The sequence below is a fragment of the Tupaia chinensis genome, unplaced genomic scaffold (assembly GCF_000334495.1).
Source record: "Tupaia chinensis unplaced genomic scaffold, TupChi_1.0 Scaffold000002_1, whole genome shotgun sequence".
NCBI lineage: Eukaryota > Metazoa > Chordata > Mammalia > Scandentia > Tupaiidae > Tupaia > Tupaia belangeri.
Window position 1 is genome coordinate 5,161,130 of NW_006159428.1, and position 24,632 is coordinate 5,185,761.

The 24,632-nt window shown below is 38.7% G+C and overlaps 1 protein-coding gene across 1 annotated transcript in view; it reads left to right on the forward strand.

Annotated features, from left to right (window-relative positions):
• LOC102490077 (telomeric repeat-binding factor 1) overlaps positions 1–24,632 on the forward strand; it is a 43,347-nt gene that overhangs the window by 14,926 nt on the left and 3,789 nt on the right. Inside the window, exons 5-9 of the mRNA XM_006139799.3 lie at positions 4,422–4,571; positions 5,825–5,931; positions 9,351–9,410; positions 11,193–11,281; positions 17,065–17,171. Of these exons, the coding sequence (XP_006139861.1) occupies positions 4,422–4,571; positions 5,825–5,931; positions 9,351–9,410; positions 11,193–11,281; positions 17,065–17,171 (513 nt within the window). The remainder of the gene's footprint in view (positions 1–4,421; positions 4,572–5,824; positions 5,932–9,350; positions 9,411–11,192; positions 11,282–17,064; positions 17,172–24,632) is intronic.

The window sequence follows — 24,632 nt, forward strand, 5'->3', positions numbered from 1 at the left end:
ATATACTTAGTAGAATTGACAAATCATGGAGTATGCACATACTAATTTTAGTAGACACTGCCAAACATTTCTCCAAAGTAGTTATGTCAGTTCCTTGAGTAGTATGAGGAATTCCAGTTACTCCACAGACTTTATCTGTGGTTTTCTTTTTAGTCATCCTGACAAATAAGCAGTACTAATATAGGTTTTTAATTTCTATTTCCCCGATGATTAATAAGTTGAACATCTTTTGATATGCTGGTAGATAGAATTGGAGGCAGGGAGTGATCACCTTAACCCATGAAGACACTGGGCCTAGTTGCGCATGGGTTGCAGTTTTCATAAGGCTTTATCTGCCTCTGAACCTGTTCTTATGGTATAACTCTCCAGAGATTTCAGCTGATAACCCAGTGTGTTTATCATGTTGCCTGACCTTGTATTTTTTTCTATAGCTCTATGAGACTACTGGAACACCACTCTACCCCTTACAAAAGAGGAAAACTTATGGTCAACAAACATTAAGCAGTTAAGAGAAAGTACTTAACTTCACTAGTATTAGTCACCAGGGCCATACCAAGTAATATATTGAAATTCCATCTCCCATCCCTCTGACAGGTGATAGGGATGCTTTTTTTTTTTTTTTTGGAGAGATTTTCACTATAGGGCACGTGCGCTTGCCAGACAGACAGAGAGAGACATAGAGACAGAAAGCGAGAAATCACCCCCCAGGGGGGATGGTCACACTGCAATCCCTTCTCCTCCATTCTCCTCTCGGGATCTTGGGCATGCACACACACGCGCCCGGTGTGAGTTTTAAGCCACCGGGTCCGGGATGCGAACTGTGGTCGACTACGTTCGAGTCCAGCGACATAGCCATTACGCCAACTGCTGGTTCCCATGGGGATGCAATTTTTGACCAAAAAAGTGGAGAAATGATCAGACTGCCTGTTCTTTCTTTCAGAAGTGTAACTTAGTACTTAAACTTCAGAGAGCATCTTAGCAGAATCTGTAAACATGTTTTCTAGCAGTATCACTTCTACATCCTAGAACAACTATTTTTACTTACACTGCACATTAAAAAAAAAAAAAATGAACCCTTAAAAAAAGAATGGTGGCATGGTGGTTAAGATACTCGATCCTACACAGCCGACTCCACAGTTCAAGTCTTGGACCCAGCCACTTGGAATGTATGCAAGGTGTGTGTGCATATGTGCCCAAAATCCTGACAGGAAAATGGAGGAGAGGGAATTGTGGCATGGCCCTCCTCCTTAAAGGGGGTAATGCATGTATGGTCTAGCAAATTGAAACAAAACGCAGGCCTCATTGAGAAAATTAATCTAGGATTAGGCCTCATAATTCAAAAGTTGTATAGCTGTTATACAGCCATTATTAAAGAACAAGAGAAACTTATACTATAAATTGTGACAGTAGCTAGACCTGTAAACATGGATAAATGTTATAAACAGAGTTGAGTTAGAAGTTTTAGAAGAATAGACTTAATACGACATATTTATATATAGCTAAAATCATGCTGGCCCAGCAGCTATGGTGCAGCAGTAACGCAAGTGCCCTGCAAGACTGGAAGCTGTGTTGCCAGCTATGAATTTGGATTTCCAGGTTGGCTTGAAAACATGCTGGGCACAAGCATGAGCACCCAGGATACTGAGGAACTGTAGGGCTAGGCGAAGGGGATTATGGGATAACAAGATCCTCTTGAGATACTTCTCTCCCCAGCCAACCCCCCCAACACACATACACTGTTATTTTAAAAAGAAGAAAAAGAAGAAGAAATGGGACCAGCCTGAGGCCTGGTGGTTAAGGATGCTTGATCACACCTAGCCAACTGCATACTTCAAGTTCTAGACCTGGTGGCTTCAAAAACACTAGGCACATGTGTATGTGTGCCCCAAATCCCCAAATGAGAGTGATGTGAAAGTGAAGAGATTATGGGGTGACCATTCCCCATAGGGCATACTTTTCCCCTCTTCCTCTCCCTCTCCCCCTCTAATAAGCACATACGTCCTCTGGCAAAAATATTAAAAAGAAAAAAAAATCTAAGCAAAACTATGTTGTTATTTATGGATGGATATATATGTAAAGTGCATATAAAAGAATACATTGGATTGATATTTCATTCCAAATTCAGGTTAGTAATAGGTTGGTGCAAAAGTAATTGTGGTTTTACATTGTTAAAATTTGCTGTTTGTTATTGTATACATTTGTAAATAAATTGTGTTATACATCGATTTAATGCACATTTCTTGCTTTTTTTGCTAATGACTTATTACTTGCTGCTTATATGTATTTTAGACTATAGAAATGATAGACAAAAAGCAAATTGGAACAGTCTTTTTACTCAAGTTTAAAATAGGTCATAAAGCAGTGGAGATAACTTGTAACATCAGCTGCTCCTGAACATACAGTGCCATAGTAGTTCAAGAAGTTTTACAAAGGAGATGAGAGCCTCGAAGATGAGGAACATAGTGGCTGGCCATTGGAAGTGGACAATGACCAACTGAGAGCAGTCATGGAAACTGATCCTTTTATAGCTACGTAGGAAGTTGCTGAAGAAGCCAATGTCAGCCCAGTCGTTCATCATTTGAAGCAAATTGGAAAGGTGAAAAAGCTCAATAAGTGGGTGCCTTATGAGCTGACTAAAATTGAAAAAAAAGTCATTTAGAAGTATTGTCCTCTGGGTCCAGCAGATGGTGTAATGGTTACATTGCTGGACTCCCACGTAGATGACCACAGTTTGAATCCTGGGCCTGGCTACTTAAAACTCAAGCTAGGTGCATGTGCGTGCATGCCCAAGATCCTGAGAGGAATGGAGGAGAAGGGATTGTGGCATGGCCACATTCCCCTTGGGATGATTTCTTGCTCTCTGTCTCTCTCTGTCTCTGTCTCTCCGGTGAGCACATGCATCCTATAGCAAAAATCTCTATTGAAAAAATAAAAAAGAGAAGTGTTGTCTTCTTGGGACCAGCAGATGATGTAATAGTTATGTCACTGGACTCCCACATGGCCAACCATGTGGTTTGGGTCCCAGAACTGGTGATTTTAAAATCATGACAGCGTGTGTGGGTGTGTGTCTAAGATCTTGGGAGAAGAATGGGAGAGAGAGGATTGCAACATGACCATCCCCCCTAGAAGGTGTGATTTCTCACTTTTCCTCCTACTATCTGTTTCTCTCTCCCTCCAGTGAATGCACATGCCCTAAAGCAAAAACCTTTTCTAAAAGAAGACGTCATCTTCTCTTATTCTACGCAACAACAAATGAACCATTTTTTAATTGGATTCTGATGTGCAACCCAAAGTGGATTTTAAACAACCACCAGTGACAACCAGCTCAGTGGTTAGCCTGAGAAAGAGGTTCAAAAGCACGTTAGAGCCAACCTTGTACCAAAAAAAAGGCATGGTCGTTGTTTGGTAGGATCTGATCCACTATAGCTTTCTGAATCCTGGCAAAACCATTACATCTGAGAAGTATGCTTATGAAATCCATGTGGTGACCCAAAAACTGTAATGCCTGCAGCTGACATTGATCAATAGAAAGGGCCCAATTCTTCACAAAAACGCCTGATGGCCCATTGCACTACTAACACTTCAGAGGTTGGACGATTAGTCTACGAAGTTTTGCCTTTTCCGTCATACTCACTTGACCTTTCAGCAGCTGACTTCCAGTTCTTCAAGCATCTCAACAACTTTTTTCAGGGAAAGTGTTTCCACAACCAGTAGGATACAGAAGATGCTTTCTAAGAGTTTGTGGAACCCAGGGGGGCTAGCAGATGGCATGGTGGTTAAGGGTGCTGGACTCCCACATGGCCAACCATGGTTTGAGTCCCAGACGTGGCGGCTTGCTTTCTCTCTTTGTCTGTCTGTCTGTCTTCACCCCCCCCACACACACACTCACTCAGTCCCTTTCGTCAAATTAAAATAAATAAAGTTAAATAAAATATTTTTTTAAAAAGTTTGTGGAACCCGGAAGCATGGATCTTTATGCTATAGAAATAAACAAATTTATTCTTCGCTGGCAAAAATGTGTTGATTGTAATGTTTCCTATTTTGATTAATAAAGATATGTCTGAGCCTAGTTATAAATCCCTTGTCCAAAACTACAATTGCTTTTGCACCAACCTAGTAGTTATTATGAAGATAGAGAAGGGGATGCAATCAAATTATGGTAGTAAATAGGCTTTAACTGTCCTTATGCTTTATTTCTTACACTGGGTGATGAGCACTCAGGTTCATAATGTTCTTTTTATTCTTTTGTGTATGTCTGAAAAAATTGGGAGACCAGAGTCACAAAAAATTAATTTAAAACTTACTTAGGTCCTTTTGAATTTATATTTATAAATAGATTTCTTTGATTACATAACATAGTAGCATGTCTCCTAATTTTATTTGTGTGACTTATGTTAATATATTTCCTCTGTTTTCTTTAGCCATTAAAAAGGAAATTACTGATGATAATCTCTAAGAAAGATACGTTTCATTCCATTTTTCAACACTTCAGCTACAGCCACATGATGGAGAAAATTAAGAGTTATGTGAATTCTGTACTAAATGAAAAATCATCAACCTTTCTAATGAAGGTAAGCATATTATTCAGAGAAACACTAACACTAAACTTAGGAGTTGTTACATACAGTAAAGGAGAATACTTGAAATAGAAACCTCTAAAAGCTAATCAGAATTTCGTATGATTTTGTAGAATAGTATGACAAAACATTATAATTAGGAAACCTACTAAAAGGGTTTGTGGGTGATTTTTGTAGTATTTTTGCAACTTTTCAAAATAAAAGTTGGAGGGACCAGCAATTGGCATAATGGCTATGTCGCTGGACTCCCACGTCGTCGACCGCGGTTCGCGTCCCAGACCCGGTGGCTTAAACTCACGCCGGGCGCGTGTGCTTGCGTGCCCAAGATTCCAAGAGGAGAATGGAGGAGAAGGGATTCAGCGTGACCATCCCCCCAGGGGGTGATTTCTCGCTTTCTATCTCTCTGTCTCTCTCTGTCTGTCTGGCGAGTGCACGCAACCTATAGCAAAACCCTCTCAAAAAATAAATAAAATAAAAGTTGGAAACTCATTAAAGTAAAAAGTAGAAGGAAAAACTTACCAGGATAAATTAAGAAGGAGTAAGTGAAAACAAATATTTCATTTAAATTTAAATTTTTATTTTGCAATTTTTCATCTGCATTTAATTATTGTATATCTTTGTGGCATACGATACTGTTTTTCAAAGCATGCCTGTAGCGTGTGATAATCAGATCAAAGATACTGCCATATACATCGTTTTCAGTAAAGAAATGCTTTTTTTCTGAGCCCCTCTCACCCACCATCCACTGGACACCCCTTTCCATACAGTGTAAGTAAACTTAGAAGGAATTTTTAAGCATAAATTCGGGGAGAATTAAAATTGGATTAAGAAGGGTTTTTAAAATTTTATTGATACCTTCTTTTCTATTTTGACCTCAGAAAGTTTAAGTTAATATGTTATTAAAGTAGACCATCTTGATTGATTTGAGGGGGTTTTATGTTTTAAATATCTGGAAGTTTTATATACTTCTTTTTAAGTAGCCTTTTATCTTAAAATTGCCTGAAGAGCATTGTGTGATACATTTTTAAGGAAGGATCCTCTCCATAAAGCTTATAAACCAATCAAGCAGCTAAAGTAGCTGCTGACAAAGTCATAATTATTGGTAAAAATAACAATACAGTACCCTTTATTGGCCTGTAAACAGACATTTTGGCTACGACTATTATAAAATCAGAAAACATGACTGAATGTATTTAAAATGGCTTAATGCATTCCTTCTCCCTCTCCTCCACACATCCTTTTTTAAGGCAGCAACAAAAGTTGTGGAAAGTAAAAGAACAAGAACAGCAACTACTCAAGATAATAGTAATGATACTGAAATGGAAACCGAAGCTAATGTGGATATAGGGAAAAGGTTTGTAAGTGCATTAATATATATTTTTTTTGTCCTGTAAAAGTTGTATCTCATGTAAAAGTGAGTGAGTGTTACTAAATAATTCTTGAGTAGTAGATATATTATTATGCTGATGGTTAACTCTTGAATGTTCAAAGTACTGTAGAGTTATTTTTGACTTCTGCAAATTATATATACTGAGCAACAATAAGAGAGTGCGGTAATACTGCAGTTTAAGTAATGTTACCATTCTAAGTGAGGGGGTGCCAAAGAATGAGGTAAAGTTAGAAACCAGAGTCATCTGTGTCCCTTAGTTCTCAGCTCCTCTAAATCCTCATTATGTGAGCACATATTTCACTTTACTAAGAGTAATATTTTAGTGTTTTAAGATAGTGTTCATATGCCTTCTCTAAAGGTAAGCTGACTCCTTCATCTGGTGATGACAATTAAAGAAAAAATTATGTGGTCCAGTGCTGGAGGGAAACAGGTAGTTGTGTCAGTCCTACATAGCAAAAAAGACAGTAAACAGCTTAGTCTCCAGAATTATTTTTCTTGAAAATGTTTTTTGAGAGGTGTTTTTTTTTTTTTTTTTTTTTTTTTTTTTTATAGCAAAAAAGCGCTATCCGAGGACAAAATGTACGCGCTCGCCGAGAGACATACAGAAAGTGAGAAATCACCCCCACCCCCAGGGGGGATGGCCACACCGCAATCCCTTCTCCATTCTCCTCTTGGGATCTTGGGCATGCATGCACACGTGCCCAGTGTGAGTTTAAGCCACTGGGTCTGGGACTTAAACTGAGATCGACTACATGGGAGTCCAGCGACATGGCCATTACGTCAACTGCTGGTCCCATTCTTGAATTATTTTTATGGGCGATTGTTTTTTCCTTTTTGCTTTAGAAGCTAATCCTGTTGAGGAAGGTGTAACTCTACCATTATAAAGATCTGTTCTATTTAACCCATGGTCTGGTCCCTGTCCTTCCTCCCGCACCCCAAGATCAGATAGTTAAATCACTGTGGTCTCTGGATGGGTGTATTTGACAATAGATTTCTTCTTGGGACCATGACTTCAGTGCTGTAAGGACTTCATCTTAACTCGTTAGTAAGAGGTGGGGACTGGAGTCCAGGTCACACATACTCTGCACTGATCCTGTCTCAAGGCCGAGGCTCAGTGTTCTTATAGTGGTCCCTCCTATTGTTGCTGCCTATGGAAGAAGCATGATCTGCTTTTCACTGGTTCATCTCCCCAGAGGGCTTACTCTCTTTCTCACTGACTTGCTTTTTTTAAAACCCTTTTTGAGAAGTAAAGATTTCATTTTTATTTGCCAAGTTACTTCATTTGGTTTAGGAATCAAAGTTTAATGGGGCTAAGGACAGATATATCTTGTTGCCAAGCCTTCCTGACCAGTATAATACTGCTCTGAAGTAACAATTTAAACTATGATGCTTACAAATAATGAGCACATTTCCTATGTACTCTCTTTGTATATTAGCAACATTTATTTCAGATGCTTTTCTAGCCACAAACATAGTACAGGCAGCATGTTAAAATTCTTCATGCTCTTATCTGCCTCTTTGCACACTGATTTTTCTCTGTGACCTTGTCCACCCAGTTGTCTAAGTATTTTAAAATCCCATCTCTCCAGTCTAATTTTTCTTATTATTTATATCCCAGACTAGTACATATATCTCAGATTATTAAATAGCTCCGTACCATACAAATTTCACCCTTGACATAAAACTTCTAGAGTTAGCATTCCACAAAAGTAAATCTGTTTAGGGACCAGCAGTTAGCGTAATAGCTATGTCGCTGGACTCCCACGTATTCGACTGCGGTTCGAGTCCTGGACCTGGTGGCTTAAACTCACGCCAGGTGCGTGTGCGTGCGTGCCCAAGATCCCGAGAGGAGAATGGAGAAGAAGGGATTGCGGCATGGCCATCCCCTCTGGGGGGTGAGTTCTTGCTTTCTATCTCTCTGTCTCTCTCTGTCTGTCTGGCGAGCGCACGTGCCCTGTAGCAAAAACCTCTCCAAAAACAGAAAAAAAAAGTAAATCTGTTTAGATCACTTTCCAGCTTAAAAACTTCTTTTGGCTCTTGGCTTCTGTTTCCTACTAGATTAGTCAGAATTTATTGGCATATCTTACAAAACTTACAGAACCCTTTTCTGTTTTTTCCATATACAATCTCATCTCTGAGCATTAACTACTTTCTAGCAACATAATTTCTCCCAGATCTTATAACTGTACAAGTTTTTATGTCCTTGCTGAGTTCCTTCTATTTTGACTTATTTTTATTTTCTCCCAACCACATTTTTTTTTAACTTTCTGCTTTAGAAGCCATTCAAGGTCTAGCTGAAGGATCACCATCCTTTCCTAGCTCTCAGATCAGGGTTACACCTCTCTACAAGGACTTATTTTAGGTAGTCAATTACTTGTTTGCCTGCCTCTGTCTTTTACTAGATTGAGAATTCTTTGAAGGTTCCTAATTAGCTCTGAAGCATTCTAATTTGCTTTGTTATCCTTGGTACTTAGTTCATTGCCAGGCATATATTGGGATTTGTTATACTAGAGATAAAGAACAAGAATCAAGCAAATGTCAAAATCATCCCAGATGGAGAACCAGGAAAAATGAAAACCAAATCATCAGAAACAGGACAGCAATCAGTAGGACATAAGTGAAGCGAGCATAGAATCAGAAGTGTGGTTGTGAGTTCAGACAAATGCTAGAGAAATTGAAACCCTCATGTTATTATGCTTATTCTGATAGAGCTTGTATTCTGTTTGAGGCAATAAGAATTATAGACATGAAACAAAACAGTAGTAGATACTACATTATCATTGTCAGAGTGTAAAAACAAAGACTTTAATGTCGAAGTAGTTGAGGTGGACAGCTTAATGAGGATGTTAGTCTTGACCAGGGTTTTGAACCATGATTAAGATTTTTTAACTACAGTGGGAGAAGAGAAAATATTTCAGGAAAGAAGAGTAGTACTAGTGAAAGCATTGAGGTATATGGGCATGCTGTGTTTGTGGATCCTATTTTAATTATAACGAAAGAGAATTTATTAAAAACTTAAAATGGAGACTAATGAGGACAAGAAATTAAATTTGTACTTAACAAATTGTGTACATTAAACATGTTTTGGAATATTACACTTCAAGAAAGTTTAAAAATTTTTGAATTTGTAGAAATAACCATGGAAGAGTTTTTGAAAGAGTGATTAATACAAATGCTTCATTATAGTATTATCTATACTTACCTTGTGTTTGGGAGGCTTGATTTAATACTTCTTATAAGGCAAAAATTAGTCATTTATAATGGACTATATGTGTCCCGTTGTTATCAGGGTTTCTTAAAATACAACTGGATTGTGCAGAAAGTACTATATGAAAAGTTTCTTTTTGTTTGCATCCTCACAAATTTTTTATCTTTTTTTAAAGTGTTGGTCAAAAACAGCCTGTGGTAACTGAATCTTCAGGGGCTACAGAATACTTATCGAGGTAAACTGAAGGTTTCTTGTCTATAATCTTTAATTAAAATAAATAATGCAGATCTAAATATGTTATAATCACTTCCAGAAAATGGAATTATTTAAAGAAAATCTCAGGGTCCTACTTAGACCTCAACAGGTACTCAGTACCCTTACATGTCTTGAAATTCAAACTGTAAAGACCTGCCCCTGGGATCCTGGATTATTTGACATTATTTCTCCAAGGCCATTATTGGAATATATGTATAGGGAGTACTTGCGCTTAAAGCAGATGTTGAGGAGACTCTTACTCTGTCACAGGATCTAAGCTGTAATACTGGGGCATCAAGGAGGGGAAGTTATATTTTTGATCAATGTCCCAAATTCAGTTTTATGAAACTGCTTGAGAAACTGTGTTTGGTCTACCAGAAGTGCTATACAGACTATAAAATATTTCCAGAGAGCAGAAAGTCTTTGTGAGTGATTTCAGAGTTAGAGTCGTTGAGATGACAAGCAGAACTGTGGGAGGAGGTGACTGATTTGGTGTGGAGAAGGACATGGGATATGAAGAATTGAGAGGCTAGGGTGTTTGCTGTATGAGTTGCCCATGAGAACACTGAAATAATCCATAATAGTAGTCCTTGGGTGTAGAGAAAGATCTATAAATAATGGGAACTTCTTAGAAAGGATAGTGAATAGCTATGAAAAAATGATAGAAGGTGCCAACATCACAGTGGCATGAATCTTCAAGGGCTAAGGTAGAAGCAGGATGCTGAAAGTGACGTGGCTCACCTCTAAGACCCAGTGGTTTATGGTGGGTAGAAAATTAAGATAATCTCTAGTTGAAAAGCCACAAAAGAGAAAAACATTGAAAAACAAACGTTGTTCCCAGTGGAGAGCTAGATTTGACAAGGCAGAAAAATGGCGTAACTGATTAAGAGGTTGAGAATGGCATTCCAAAAAACAAGAAAAATTTGGGGGTGGGGGGAGAGAAAGGATTAGCCAGTTGCATAGATCGTTTGTAGAGATAAAAGTATAGAAGGGAACCGCTTTTGGGGTCTTAGTTCAGTCCTTATAAAGTTGGAATACCAACTTTACAGGCAGAGATGTCAAAAAATTCAGCCATATCCTATATTTACTACCAGCCTTACCTTTCAAAAGGTATACCTTACCTTTTCAAAGCTATTAAGGTAATCAAATGATAACCTGCCATCAGGCAAAGGAATTTTATATTTCTCCTGTTTGAAACTCAGAAACTACAGGAGAACAAGTTAATACTTTGTAGTTTAAGAACTTTTTTTTCTTGTTCTATCTAACTGGATGCCAAAGAGTCTTAATTTCTGAGCAGGTAAGATGGAGAAAATAAGTAATGGAAGTGAGAGAGATCTGTCAAGACAAATCTCAAACTGACCAAAGTAGGGGACCAGCAATTAGCGAAATAGCTATGTCGCTGGACTCCCATGTAGTCGACCGCGGTTCACGTCCCGGACCCAGTGGTTTAAAACTCACGCCAGGCGCGTGTACATGCGTGCCCAAGATCCCAAGGGGAGAATGGAGGAGAAGGGATTGTGGCGTGACCATCCCCCCTGGGTGGTGATTTCTTGCTTTCTGTCTCTATGCCTCTCTCTATCTGTCTGGCGAGTGCACATGCCCTATAGCGAAAACCTCTCAAAAAACAAACGAAAAAAAAAACAGCTGGCCAAAGTAGATGGTTCTAAATCAGAGACTGAGACAAATCATCCACCCCACCCCTACCCCCTGTAGCATTATTAGTCTCTCTAAAACTAGTCACAAGCTTTCATGTTTTATTTAGGTCTCACAAGAATCTCTTGTGTAAGTTGAAATTTGGAGACCAGCAACAAGAAGTTACTAAGACTGAGAGAAGACTGGGAACTCTTCAGAGTGAGTAGTAGTATTACAGTGTTGGATATGGAAAGTTGATGTGTCCTTGGAAGCGATCCAGCCGTTGACCTCAGCACTGCAACACAGAGCACACACTTCACATACCTGAAGTTACAAAGAGGTTAAATGTCTCGACTTAATATTGAGTTAACTGAGGTGGTGCTTAATTTGAAAAGTTGGCCATTCTGACTGCCTACCTAAGAGGTCTTTTGTTACAGTAGTATGGTACTTTTCTAATTGAACTATTTTCAGTAACTTTAAATAGTTACTTCTTCTAAAACATAAATACAGCTAATTCTCATTATTCACAGTAGATGTGTTCTGTAAAGTCTCTAAGAGCATTATATTAGTGAATACTGCATAATCCCTCATAGGGGAAATACAGGATTAGGTTTTTTGAGACTCTGGTCACAACATTTTTGTCAACTGAACTCATACATACCCTTGTTTTATGTGTGTTTCCGTTTAAAGACACTTGATTTAATATGCATTGTTGACTCATTAACGTTGACCTTGACAGCCAACAGCACTATAACTGATGCCTGAATGAAGTTTATTTAACATACATACTTTCTCCATAAGGCATGTCACAGCCTTCTTATTCTTAGGAACAGTAGACAGCACTTCAGAGCCATATTTGGGGCCATTTTAAATAGTGAAGTCACCAAGGAAAAGTACAAAAATGCAAAAAAAAAAAAAAGTTTTAAAAAATAAACTGTGTAAAAAACATTTATAGTAGGGGAGCTGAAACAAGGCAGAGTATCAGTTTGTTCATTCCCAGTTAAGTGTATGCACGCATCGGTGACTTAGAATTAATCACTGCTAGGCACGTGTCCATCAGTGACCCTGAATTAACTGTGAGTATTGATTGTGGAGCTAGCTAGACAAAGTTTAGCAGTTCAGAAATAACAGAAAATTGAAACTTGGTGAAGTTACTTGTCTAATGCTAGTGGGGTTCCTTAGTCGTTTTTCGGTATCTATTGCTGATAAATAGCTAGGAATCATAATGCTAAGCTAGAATAATGAGAACATTATCATTCTAAGACGTTTAATTTCATAGTACAAAATTCAAAGTAAAGGAGATAAGTCCTTGTACAAAGGAGATTAGGTCTTGTGGGTTTTAGCACATATGTTGACTTTTTCTTAGATCTCAGTAATTCATTTTTTTTAAGATTCAGCTTACATAAATGGTACCTAGGTATCTTATCTCTATAATTACAGGATATTCATTTTGTTTGTGCTGAACCTTTCAAGTTTTTTTTCCAAAAACAAATTTAATTTGTTATATTATATGTGTTTAGGGAAAAAATTAATAAAAGTTAAGGAGAAAGTTATTCATATTTATTTAATGCAGAAAATCTCACTAGTGTTCAGCAAAATTATGATTAGCATTTTTTTAAGTAATTATTTTATTTACCTTTATTTATTTATTTTAATTGGACCAGGGGGGTGGGGTGGATAAGAAAGCAAGCCTTACCAGATCTAGGACTTGAACCATGGTCAGCCATGTGGGAGTCCAGTGCCCCTAACCACCCCACCACCTGCCGGTCCCCAAAAGGTTTTTATTTGAAAACTCATTTAATCTTTAAAATAACCTTATGAGAACTGGGATTTTTTTTTTTTTTCCTTTTCTTTAGAGTTTTTTGCATTAGAGTGCGTGTGCTTACCAGACAGAGACAATGAGAGGGAAAGTGAGAGACATCCCGCCCCCCACCCCAGAGTGCAGTCACTTCTCATCCATTTTCCTCCCAGGAGGAGTGTGATTTCAAGTCACCAGGTCTGGGACTCAGACCCCTCGTCAACTATATAGGAGTCCAGCAATGTAACGTCTACACCATCTCCTGGCCCCAAGCTGTGCTTTTCTGGGGTGATCATCCTCATTTTACAGATGAGGAAGCTGATACAAAATGAGATTAAGTAAAATGCAAATACATGAACAGAACTAGAGCCAGAATTTGAGATTAGACTTCTCATTCCAAAATCTATGTCATTAATTGTTGAGATGGACTGCATCAATAGAACTATGTGTCGAGTCAAAGCAAATAAAATAAAAATTTAGGAAAGTATGATCATATTATATGTTCTTAAAATTTACATTTAATTTTTAAATAGTGAAGCTAAAAGATTTTGGTGAATAATGAATAATATTTGATGAATAAATGTTATTTCTCAAGAAATATATGAGTAACCTATATGATCCTTCTAAATAAAAAGTAAAGAATGTGAAATGTTTTCAGAGGTTGGGTCTAGTTGCCTTATACATATAAATTTAAACTTTAAACTTGATTGATTTTAGCAAAAAATTTCCTACCGACCATTAATATTTCCTATATTTTATAGATAACAATCAAATATTGTTCTCTAGCTATATTTCTCACAGTTGTTTAATCTTCCTTATATAAATTGATTTATCTTTTGTCATTAGCCCGTTGCCTAGGAGTTCTCTATTTTTTTTTTGAATTATTTTATTTAGCTTTTCACTTACTTTAATTGTACCAGATAGGAAGAGAAGAGAGAGAAGGGAAGTGAGAAAGAAGCCGCCAGGTCCAGGACTCGAATCATGCTTGTCCATGTGGGAGTCCAGTGCCCTTAACCTCCACATCACCTGCCGAGTTCTCTATTCTTTAGCTCTTCATTTTGATTTACTTTTTTGTTTGACAACATTTTCAACAGAAACCTATAGGTGATTTTTATATGCCCATGAGTGTGTTTTTACTTTAAAAGAAATTTGACTAAATATAATATTCTTTGGAAATACTTCCTTCTCACATCTTGGCAAACACTGCTGCATTCTCTGATTCTGAGTGCTGCCATGGAGAAGTCTGCCATCATTTTGACTCCTCCATCATTCATATGTGAGTTTGTTTTTCTTCTTAGATGCCCTGATTTTACTAATAAGTTCATTTAATGCTATCAGTTCCTCTTTTGTTATTACTTTATATGTATCCTCAAAATTTTATGTTGAATTTTTTTTAGTTCAAAACATTTTCTCATTTTGAGACTTTTATTGACCTATGGGCTATTTTGAAATTGTTTAATTCCCAGATATTTAAGGATATTATAGATATCTTCTGACTTTGAGTTTAATTCTGTTGTGGTCTGAGAACATACTTTGAGGAATTTTTTCTTTTTTTTTTTAAGATTTGTTTTCTAGTCCTGAGTATGTTCTATTTTTATTGATAAAATGCGCGTCCGCTCACCAGAAAGAGAGACAGGGAGAGGGAAAGCAAGAAATCACCCCCCGGGGGAATGGCCACAGTGCAATCCCTTCTTCACCATTCTCCTTTTGGGATCTGGGGCACGCATGCACACGCGCCCGACGTGAGTTTAAGCCACCAGGTCCAGGACTCAAACTGTGGTCAACTACATGGAAGGTCAGCAACATAGCCGTTACGTTAACTGCTGGTCCCTAGAAGAACATGAAATCTGCTATTGCTGAATGGAATGTTTTAAAATGTCAGTTGGGTCAAGTTGATTAATAGTGCTGTTGGAGGGGTTCTCTATCCTTATTTCCCGCTTGTTTTATCAGTTGCTGAGACAGAAGTGTTGAAATCTCCACTGTAATTATAAATTTGTCTCTTAATAGATTTATTTATGTTAATGTACTATTTCCTTTATGCTTATTTAGTCTCCCAGCACCTGTTTAAACATTTTTTCCAATATAAAATGTCTGTTTATAGCTAGCATGTTTTCCATTTTTCTGACTGAATTCCAACTAATAAATACATCAAATCTGCATATATGTTTAGATCTCTTTGTCAGTTCCTGCAACAATACCATATTGTCTCAATTATTATAGTTCTGTAATAATTCAATTATGATAGGGCAGTCTTAATATTCTTCTACAAGAGTATTATGACTGTTCTTACTATTTTGATCTTCCACGTTAGGGAAAAAACTCAACCACAGAGGGTTGTAAACAGTAAGCCTATACCGCTCCATGGATGCCAAAGGAGGACAAGACTTACTGAGTCAGTGTGACAGTTTATTACAGTACCTCACAGCAAACGGTGGTGGTATCAGCCCAGTTAAACTAGTTTCCCTGCCTCAAGTCCCCTAAGAAATTCGGTGGGCCCAAAGGGATGAAGGCTGGAGTTATATTTCAGCTGAGATACTTAGGACCAAGGACCTAGCACTATTGAGGAAGCCACAAGACACTGTAGCAAATAGCAAACCAGTACCCTTCGCTACAAGAGCAGTTCCATGGTGGTCGTGCTGTGGTTTCTTTGATCTACTAGTTTGCCTTTCTGACTATCTATAGAAACTGTATAGTGTCAGGGGATGAGTGAGCTTGTTCATTCAGAAAGACCTGCAGGGATGCTCAGGGTCTTTTGTGTGCTCTCTCTCCTCATACGTAACTAAAACATACTTGTTAAATTGTATAAAGAGAGCAAGAGAAGAGCTCCTTACACATGATTTTTTTATGTGTAGTAAAGCTTTGTAATTTACTGCATATAGATCTTGCACCACTTTTGCTGGTTACCCCTGAGAATGTTAATATCTTTTTTTTTTAGAGATTTTTGCTATAGGTCGTGTTTGCTCACCAAAAAGACAGAGAGATAGAAAGTGAGAAATCACCCCCCAAGGGGGATGGCCATGCTGCAAAGCCCTTCTCCTCCATTCTCCTCTTGGGATCTTAGGCATGCACGAACACATGCCCAGCGTGAATTTAAGCCACTTGGTCCGGGACTCATACCACGGTTGACTACAAGGGAGTCCAGTGACATAGCCATTATGCCATTTGCTGGTCCTGAGAATGTTTTGTCTTTTGTTGCTGTTAGAAATAGTATCTTTTGGGACCAGCAGATGGCATAATGGTTACATTGCTAGACTCACCACCATTCAAGCCCTGCCTGGACCCTATGACTTAAACTCTTATCAGGCATGTATTTATGCTTGCCCAAAATCCCAAGAGGAGACAGACTGGAGGAGAAGGAATTGTATCGTGGCCATCCCCCCGGGGCTTAATTTCTCGCTTTCTGTCTTTCTTTCTCTGGCAAGTACACAAATCCTATAGCAAAAATCTTTCTTTAAAAAAAAAAAAGTGTCTTTTGGGACCAGCAGTTAGCGTAATGGCTATGTCGCTGGACTCCCATGTAGTTGACTGAGGTTCGAGTCCCAGACCCGGTGGCTTAACCTCACGCCGGGCGCATGTGCATGCCTAAAATCCCAAGAGAAGAATGGAGGAGAAGGGATTGCGGCATGGCCATCTCCCCCGGGGGGTGATTTCTTGCTTTCTGTCTCTCTGTCCCTGTCTTTCTGGCGATCACATGCCCCCTATGGCAAAAACCTCTGCAAAAAAAAAAGTATCTTTTGATTGTTTTAAACATTATGGGTTACTAATACATAAAAATCTTACGTCTTTTCAGTTATGTATACATTTATTTCTTGTCTTACACATTGACTATGAATTAGAATGGAGTGAGGAAAGGATTGTATTTCTTGTATTGCAAGTCCTTTCTAAACATTATTTTAAGAAAATGATTGTATATGATACTTTTTTTAAAAACAGATGATGAAAAGGCAGGTGCAGGGAGGTGAGATGACTTGTTTAAAGACATAAGAGAATCAAGACTTGAAACTCTCTCACTCTGATCTCAAAGACTTATCTTTGCACTTTTTCATGCTGCCTCCAGATTTGAAGGAAAAACATTAAACATGTAGAGTTCTTTTTATTAAAATGGCTAAACATAGATAGGAATTTCATAACAATCTTAAAAAATATAATTCCACTTGTTCCTATAATGTGAAGCTATTTTTGATGACAGTATTTCTACTTTCAGGTAAGAGAAGGAAGGAAGAAATCAGAAGACCCACCGAAAGCGAAACAATGCATGCTTCAAAGAGTCAATCGGTAGCTCCTGAAAAACATCAAAATAGGAAAAGACAGGTATTTTTATAATTACATTTGGATAATACTTATGGGCATTAATATAACTTAATTGTGATTATTTCACATTATTTTCTATTCAGCTCTATAAAAACTTGAGTATAATATATATTTGATATTTGACCTCTTTAATTTTGTAATTTTAGAATAATTGACTAATCAGCCTATTCAGAATTCTAAGAAAATACTTCACTTGGATTTTTTTTTTTTAAAGAGATTTTTTGCTGCTGGGTGCATGTGCTTGCTAGAGAGACAGAAAGGGAGAAATCACCTCCCAGGGGGCATGGCCACTTGGCAGTCCTTTATCCTCCATTCTCCTCTTTAGATTTTAGACACACACACACACACACACACACACACACACTCTCTCTCTCCCCTGGCAAGAGTTTCAAGCCTCTAGACCTGGGATTCAAACCATGATTGGCTATGTGGGAGTTGACCACCTTAACCACTATGCCTCCTACTGGCCCCATTCACCTGCATTGTTAAAATAGTTAAGGGTTGGGACCAGCAGTTAGCGTAATGGCTATGTCGCTGGACTCCCACGTAGTCGACCGCGGTTCGAGTCCCGGACTCGGTGGCTTAAACTCACGCCGGGTGCGTGTGCGTGCGTGCCCAAGATCCTGAGAGGAGAATGGAGGAGAAGGGATTGCGGCGTGGCCATCCCCCCTGGGGGGTGATTTCCTGCTTTCTGTCTCTCTGTCTCTCTCTGTCTGTCTGGCGAGCGCACGCGCCCTATAGCAAAAACCTCTCAAAAAAAAAAAAATAGTTAAGGGTTGATGCCGACTTCTATTTAAAATTATTGTGATGCTGTCATAGTTCATATAAGACAAGACTTAAATCCACATTATAAGCTTTCATATTCAAATCTTTCTAACAGGAATCCAATATAAATAAGATTCTTCTGTACTTTAAAAAAAGAGATACCTTCTATCCGAAAATTTCATTAAAGCAGATCAATTTCAGGGGTTAATTTTTTCTTTTCTCCTCTCTGTGAATATAGTCCTGTGCCATATGTCCAGTGTCTGAAACCATTATTTCATGTATTTCATTTGATTTTCTAGTTGTTCAGAGCAGGTAAATAAATCCAGTCCTTGTTATTTAATCATGGTCGGAAGTAGGTGATCCTGTCGTTTTTTTTCTTACTCTTGAATGTTTACTTTGTTTTATTTCATTTTTCTTGACAAAATTATTTGTATGTTGATCATGTTAAGGTACTGCAGTTAGAGTCAAGATGCAGGCTACTAGGGCTTTCTCCTGTGACTCAGGGTTATTTGGCCTTTATTTCTTCTCCAGTGTACATGGCAAGCAACTCCTGCTTTTCTTGTCATTTTTTTAAGGTTTTTGCCATAAGGCATGTGCATTTGCTGGAGAAACAGAGGGGAATTGAGAAATCACCCCCTAGGAGGGATGGCCTCACAGCCATCCCTTTTCCTTCATTCTCTTCCTGCGATTTTACGCATGCACACACATGTGCCTGGTGTGACTTTCAGGCCACTACATCTGGGACTCAAACCATGGTTGGCCATGTGTTGTCCATTACCTTATCCATCATGCCACGTGTTGGTTCCTGCGACTCCTACTTACAGGTGTGACTTGTCTGTCTTATTCCTCTTTAAGCCCCACCATTCTGTCCTTTGAACTGATAATAGATTGAGGGGGCTGCTGCTTTTGTTGACCAGGGTATTTACCTCAGGGTGTGTTCCTTACTTTGGAGAAGTATTCAGGACAGGCAGGCCCTCCTCCTTCCTCACACAGCCCTTTTCAGTTTTTACTTATGTATCTCTTCCACCTATGCTGTGATCTAGATTAGAGATATCTGGTACTTTTTTTAGACTTCGAGATTTTATTTCTTGCCTTGTTGCTTTTGAGTGAATCTCAAACAGGGAGGGAGAAAGGCCAACCTTGTGTCACCATATATGACCGCAAGTCGTGTGAATTTTTTTTTGTCCTTGATCTTTTGCAGTTTGAATATGATATGCTTAGATATAGTTTTTTTTTTTTTTAGAATTCATCTTGCATGGTGTTCTTTAAGTTCTGCATCTGTGGCTTGCTGTCTGATTTTTGAAATATTCTCAGCCATTGTTATTTTAGATCTTTCTTCTGTTTCTTTTCTCCCTATCGTGTCCCATTATGCATGTCTTAGTCTTTTTAACTGTCACACAATTCTTAAATATTCTTTTCTCTTTTCTCATTTTTTTCCCTCTGCTTTTTAGTTTGGAAAGTTTCTGTTAACATACCTTCAGGCTCGTTGTTTTTTTTATTTTTTGCACTTCCAGAGTCTTTTTTATTGGCCACCTAGGGCTACAACATTAGCCGATTCACCAGAAATTCTGCTTTTCCTTGTGCTTTCCCTTCCAGTGTCTCCTGAAACAAAATAGGAACCAGGCTCTCTGTGGTGGTGGGGGATGAACCCCACCTGGGCCCCTCCCTGAGCTCATTGTTTTCTTTCTTCAGCTGTGTCCAGCCTGCTGATGAGCCCATCAAAGGCATTGTTCATTTTGCTACTATGCTGATTTTTAGCATTTACTTTTGGTTCTTTCTTAGGGTTTCAATCACTGGGCTTATATTTACCCATCTGCTTTTACATGTTTGTTGTCCACTTTTTCCTTTAGACCCCTTGGCTTAGTAATCACAAACCATTTTAAGCCACAGGTTGATCATTCTTAGCATATCTGAATGTGGTTCTGATTCTGGGTTTGTCTCTTCAGACTTTATTTCCCTTTTCACATGCTTGTGATTTTTATTGATATCTGGACATGATGTATCAGGTAAAAGTAACTAAGGTTAAATAGGTCTTAGTCGTGTTAGGTTTTATGTTTACCTGGCTAGGAGCTAGACTGTATGTGCTGTTTGCTGTAACTGCAGATGTCAGAGGCGAGAATTTCCTCTAGTGTCCTTGTTTTTGTCTCTTGTCTTTGGGTTTCTTTAGAGACATTTTTTGAGGAGAGAGGTTTTTGCTATAGGGCACATGTGCTTGCCAGAGAGAGAGACAGAAAGCAAGAAATCATCCCCCGAGGGGATGGCCACGCCGCAATCCCTTCTCCTCTATTTTCTTCTCGGTATCTTGGGCAGGCACATACACTCACCCAATGTGAGTTTAAGCCACCGGGTCTGGGATTTGAACTGCAGTCGACTACACGGGAGTCCAGCAACGTAACCATTACGTGAACTGCTGGTTCCGAGACTCCTTTTTAAGAAGGGTCTGAGGCAGCTCTTTGTAACTATAATCCCTCTCTGTTACTGTTCAGGATCCTGATTCCTGTGTACAGTTCCTTTTTTTTTTTTTTTTGAGAGAGAGAGGCTCTGTTCTAGGCTATGAATTTTGTAAGTGCTTTCAGGCTTCTTTCTCCCTCTTTGGGTGAAACAGGAGGCGAAAGAGAGCTGGAGTGGGGTATTTCCACAGGTAGGTCAGGTTCTTGTATAAACGTCTCTGTTAGACTGACAAAAATACCTTGTCTTGAGGGCTGGCTTTTGTTTAGGAGGGTGAAATGCCCTGGGAGTATTTTAAAGTAAGAAGTATTTTCAGGCTGCTTTTCCCTGCCCAGTGTCAGAAGCAAGAAGGAAATCTTCAGGTCTTCACCCTGAGACTTGGTGAGGCTCCTGGAGGTGACGTTCACAAAAGTATATGTGCCAGCTAAGACACGCCCCTGGAGTTCTTAACTCAAAAGCTTATTCACAGGGAACCAGCAGTTAGCATAATGGCTATGTCGCTGGACTCCCACGTAGTCGACTGTGGTTTGCGTCCCGGACCCGGTGGCTTAAAACTCACGCCGGCCGCGTGTGCGTGCGTGCCCAAGATCCCGAGAGGAGAATGGAGGAGAAGGGATTGCGGCGTGACCATCCCCACTGGGGGGTGATTTCTCGCTTTCTGTCTCTATGTCTCTGTCTGACGAGCGCATGCGCCCTATAGTGAAAATCTCCCCCCCCCCATAAAAAGCTTATTCACAGTGAATTCCTATCAGTTCATCAGTCACAGTTATTGGGTCATATGGAAAATTGTGACACATTTTTGCATAGAAAAACACGTCATGCCTTTCCCAGTGACCTAATACTTACTCCTATTAGTACTGGCCCCAGCTGCAAGCTTCTGCACCTGGGCTGCTGCTCCTGTGAGTCTTTATAAATCTGTGATTATATATCTTCCTGTCTCTCTAAAGCAGTTTGCCCTATGACATTAATTCTCTAATGGACCTAGAATGGTTACTGATTTTCAGTTTGTTCAGCTTTTTCCTCGTGAGAGCTGGAGTGAAGATTTCCAAGCTTGTTACATGTTCAACTGGAAACTGAAAGTCTCTATGTATGTGATGATCTTTGCCTGTAGTAGTTCTATCAAAAATGCCCAGTGAGATTGTGGATGTTATTTATAGATACAGATCAAGAAGTTTCTCTTTTCTTTGGTTTCAAAACAAAGTATAGGATATTTACCACACGATCTGTGGAATGCGTAGGTGATATCTATCCATGTTCCCTTTCCCTCCCCCCCAAGTTCTGTGGATATCCCAAGTGCCTCGTTTTATACTTTTTAGCTTTTAACTGTTGGCATTTAGGTAAGATAGCTTGTTTCAGATAATAAATGATAATTTTATTTTGTATTGAGTCTTTTGATTCTTTCAAATTTCTTATTGCCATAGTCCATGTCAAATCAGGTATTTTTACTGCATTTGTCTGTTCAGTAAACAGAGATTTCTGCCTCCCTCATCACAGTTTAAAGAGCTGGTGCCAGATGGTGGGACAGTGGTAAAACACAACATTCTGTGAGACAGTGCTATATGGAAAGGTGCCCAGTTCAAGTCCAAGTCAAGACCTCCTGAGTATACCAGGCACACGCTTGTCCATGATCTAGGCCTGGCTGAAGCCATGGGGTAGATGGTGGTATTAGAAGTGTATTGAGTGTACTGTCTCTTTCTCTCTTTCTGTCTCAATAAACTTAAAGAGCCTCCGTTTTATAAATGTATTTCCATTTGAGAAGAAAAGCCAATGCCTTTCAACACCAAGGACTTTTCCTGCATAGGCAGTATGTAATGGGAATTTATAATAGTATTTTCTTTTACTACAAATGGTATCATTCTAAGCCATTCAATAAAGCATTATTTTTTTCTTAAGTCATTTAAAAATGACACGCAATTTTTCAAGAAAAGTTTTATACACATTCTAGTCATAAGCAGGAAAAAGAGGGCCAGCAGGTGGCGCGGTAGTTAAGGCACTACTCCCACATTGCTGACCGTGGTTTGAGTCCTGGATCTGACAGGCTTGCTCCCTCACTTTTTTTGCCCTCTATTCTCTTTCTCTCTCTGGTGGGCACATGTGCCCTATAGCAAACTAAAAATAATAATAATAAATTAAACTAAGTTTTAAGAAAAGGAAGGAAAAAGATTGTGCATTTTAGTTTGTTATCTTGTTTTTTTTTAGATTATTGGTATGGCTAAGCTTGTACTTTATTGACTTTGATTTTTTAAGAAAAGCAAGAAGGTAATAGAACAAAGGACATAAGTTTCCTGCTCTTTATACCTGAAATGTGTGTGTGTGGTTTTTTTGTTTTTTTTTTTTTTTTAAAGAGGTTTTTGCCTCAGGGTGCATGTACTCCCCAGAGAGAGAGAGAGAGAGACACAGTAAGTGGGAAAGAGAGAAATCACCCCCTAGCGGGGAATGGCCACACTACAATGCAATCCTTCCTCCATTCTCCTCCCAGGATCTTGGGCATGCATGCACACGCACCTGGCATGATTTTTTAAGCCACAGGGTTTGGGAACCGAACTGTGGTCAGCCATGTGGGAGTCCAGTCCTTGAAATGTGTCATTTTAAGCTTGCTCTTTGTCTTGGTGGATGGAATCCAGTACAATAAGTTAAATATATAAAATGAAAAAGCGAAGTTTTACGCAAAGGAATAGACTTGATAAAATTGTACTACACTTAAAGTTTCTTTCCAGTGCTGATAGGTCAATTGTGTCACTTACTCAGCTCCATCTATAGAAAGTATAAGTTGTACCAGTGATCACTAGACAGTTTTAAACTCTGAACTTGCAAAGATTATATTGGGTTGTCTGGAAAGTCATGACACATTTTTACATAGAAAGGCAGGAAAAAAAATGACTTTTCTCACAGCCCAGTAGTTTTCAGCATTTTCCATGTGATTTGTTCCATACGGTGCTTTTCCAGACTCTTTCAGTAATAGGTGAAAATAAGCAAAGACTGAAAAAATTGAGGTCAAATAAAATAAGGCATGATCTGAAGTATTAGTATGAGAAGCTAAAGTTTCTCTTTTTTCAATAGAAGAAAAACTAAGAATACTTAATGCTAAACACTAAAATGATAACTATTGTTTAGGTTAGGGATTGGCAACTTTTTCTATGAAGGTAAACATTTCAGGCTTTATGGAACATCCAGTTTCTGTTATATAACTATCTTTTTCAATTTTCAAAATGACTTTTACAAACATCTGTATAATTCTTAGAGCTGTAGAACAAAACAGCTTTGAGCTAGGTTTTGGCAGTAGTTTGCTGACTTTTGGTGTAGGTGAAAAATACTGACTTGTACCCAGGAACCTAATTAGGATTCAGACAGAGAATATTAGCTGTGGTGAGTATGGTGTTATGAACTTGAGCATATAAATACCTGTTCAAGTTTCTGCTATCCGTTCTTTTGGGTATACACTGAAAAGTGAAATTCCTTGTTCATATGGTAGAGTTTTTTGTTTTTTTTTTTTCTTTCTTTCTTTCTGTTTTTAATTTCTTAAAGAACTGCCATACTGTTTTTCATAGTGGCTGCATCATTTCATGTTCCATCAGCATTGCACTTGGGTTCCAAGTTCTCCACATCCTTATCAACACTTGTTATTTTCTGGGTTTGTTTTTGTTCATTCATTTGGTTTTTTTTTTTGAGATAGCAACCATCAGAATGAGTGTGTATAAGGTAACAAACTAGATTTTTTTTTTAAACTTAAAAGTCTGGGGCCAGCCAGTGACGTGGTTAAGGTGATTGGATCCCACATAGCCAACTGCACAGTTTGAGTCGTAGACCCATGTTTGAAAAACATGCCAGGCACATCTGTGTGTATGCCTGAAACCCCAACAAAAGGGAGAAATGGAGAAGAGATTATTGTGTGACCATTCCCTATGATGAGTGTATTCTCATTTTCTCTTTCCTTCTTCCTCTCCAGTGAATGCATGCACCCTCTGGCAAATTTCTTTTCCTTTTTCTTTTTCTCTCTTTCCTTTTTTTTTTTGCTATATGTGTGCTTGCTGGAGACAGAGAGAAAGTGGGAAATCAACTCCTGGGGGGGCTGGCCACGCCACAGTCCCATCTCCTTCATTCTCCTCTGGGGATTTTGGGCACACACGCACATGCACCCAGCCTGAATTTAAGCCACTCGGTCCAGGACTCCAACCACAGCTTTCTACATGGGAATCCAGCAATGTAATCATTATGCAGTTTGCTATTCTCAACCCTCTGGCAAATTTT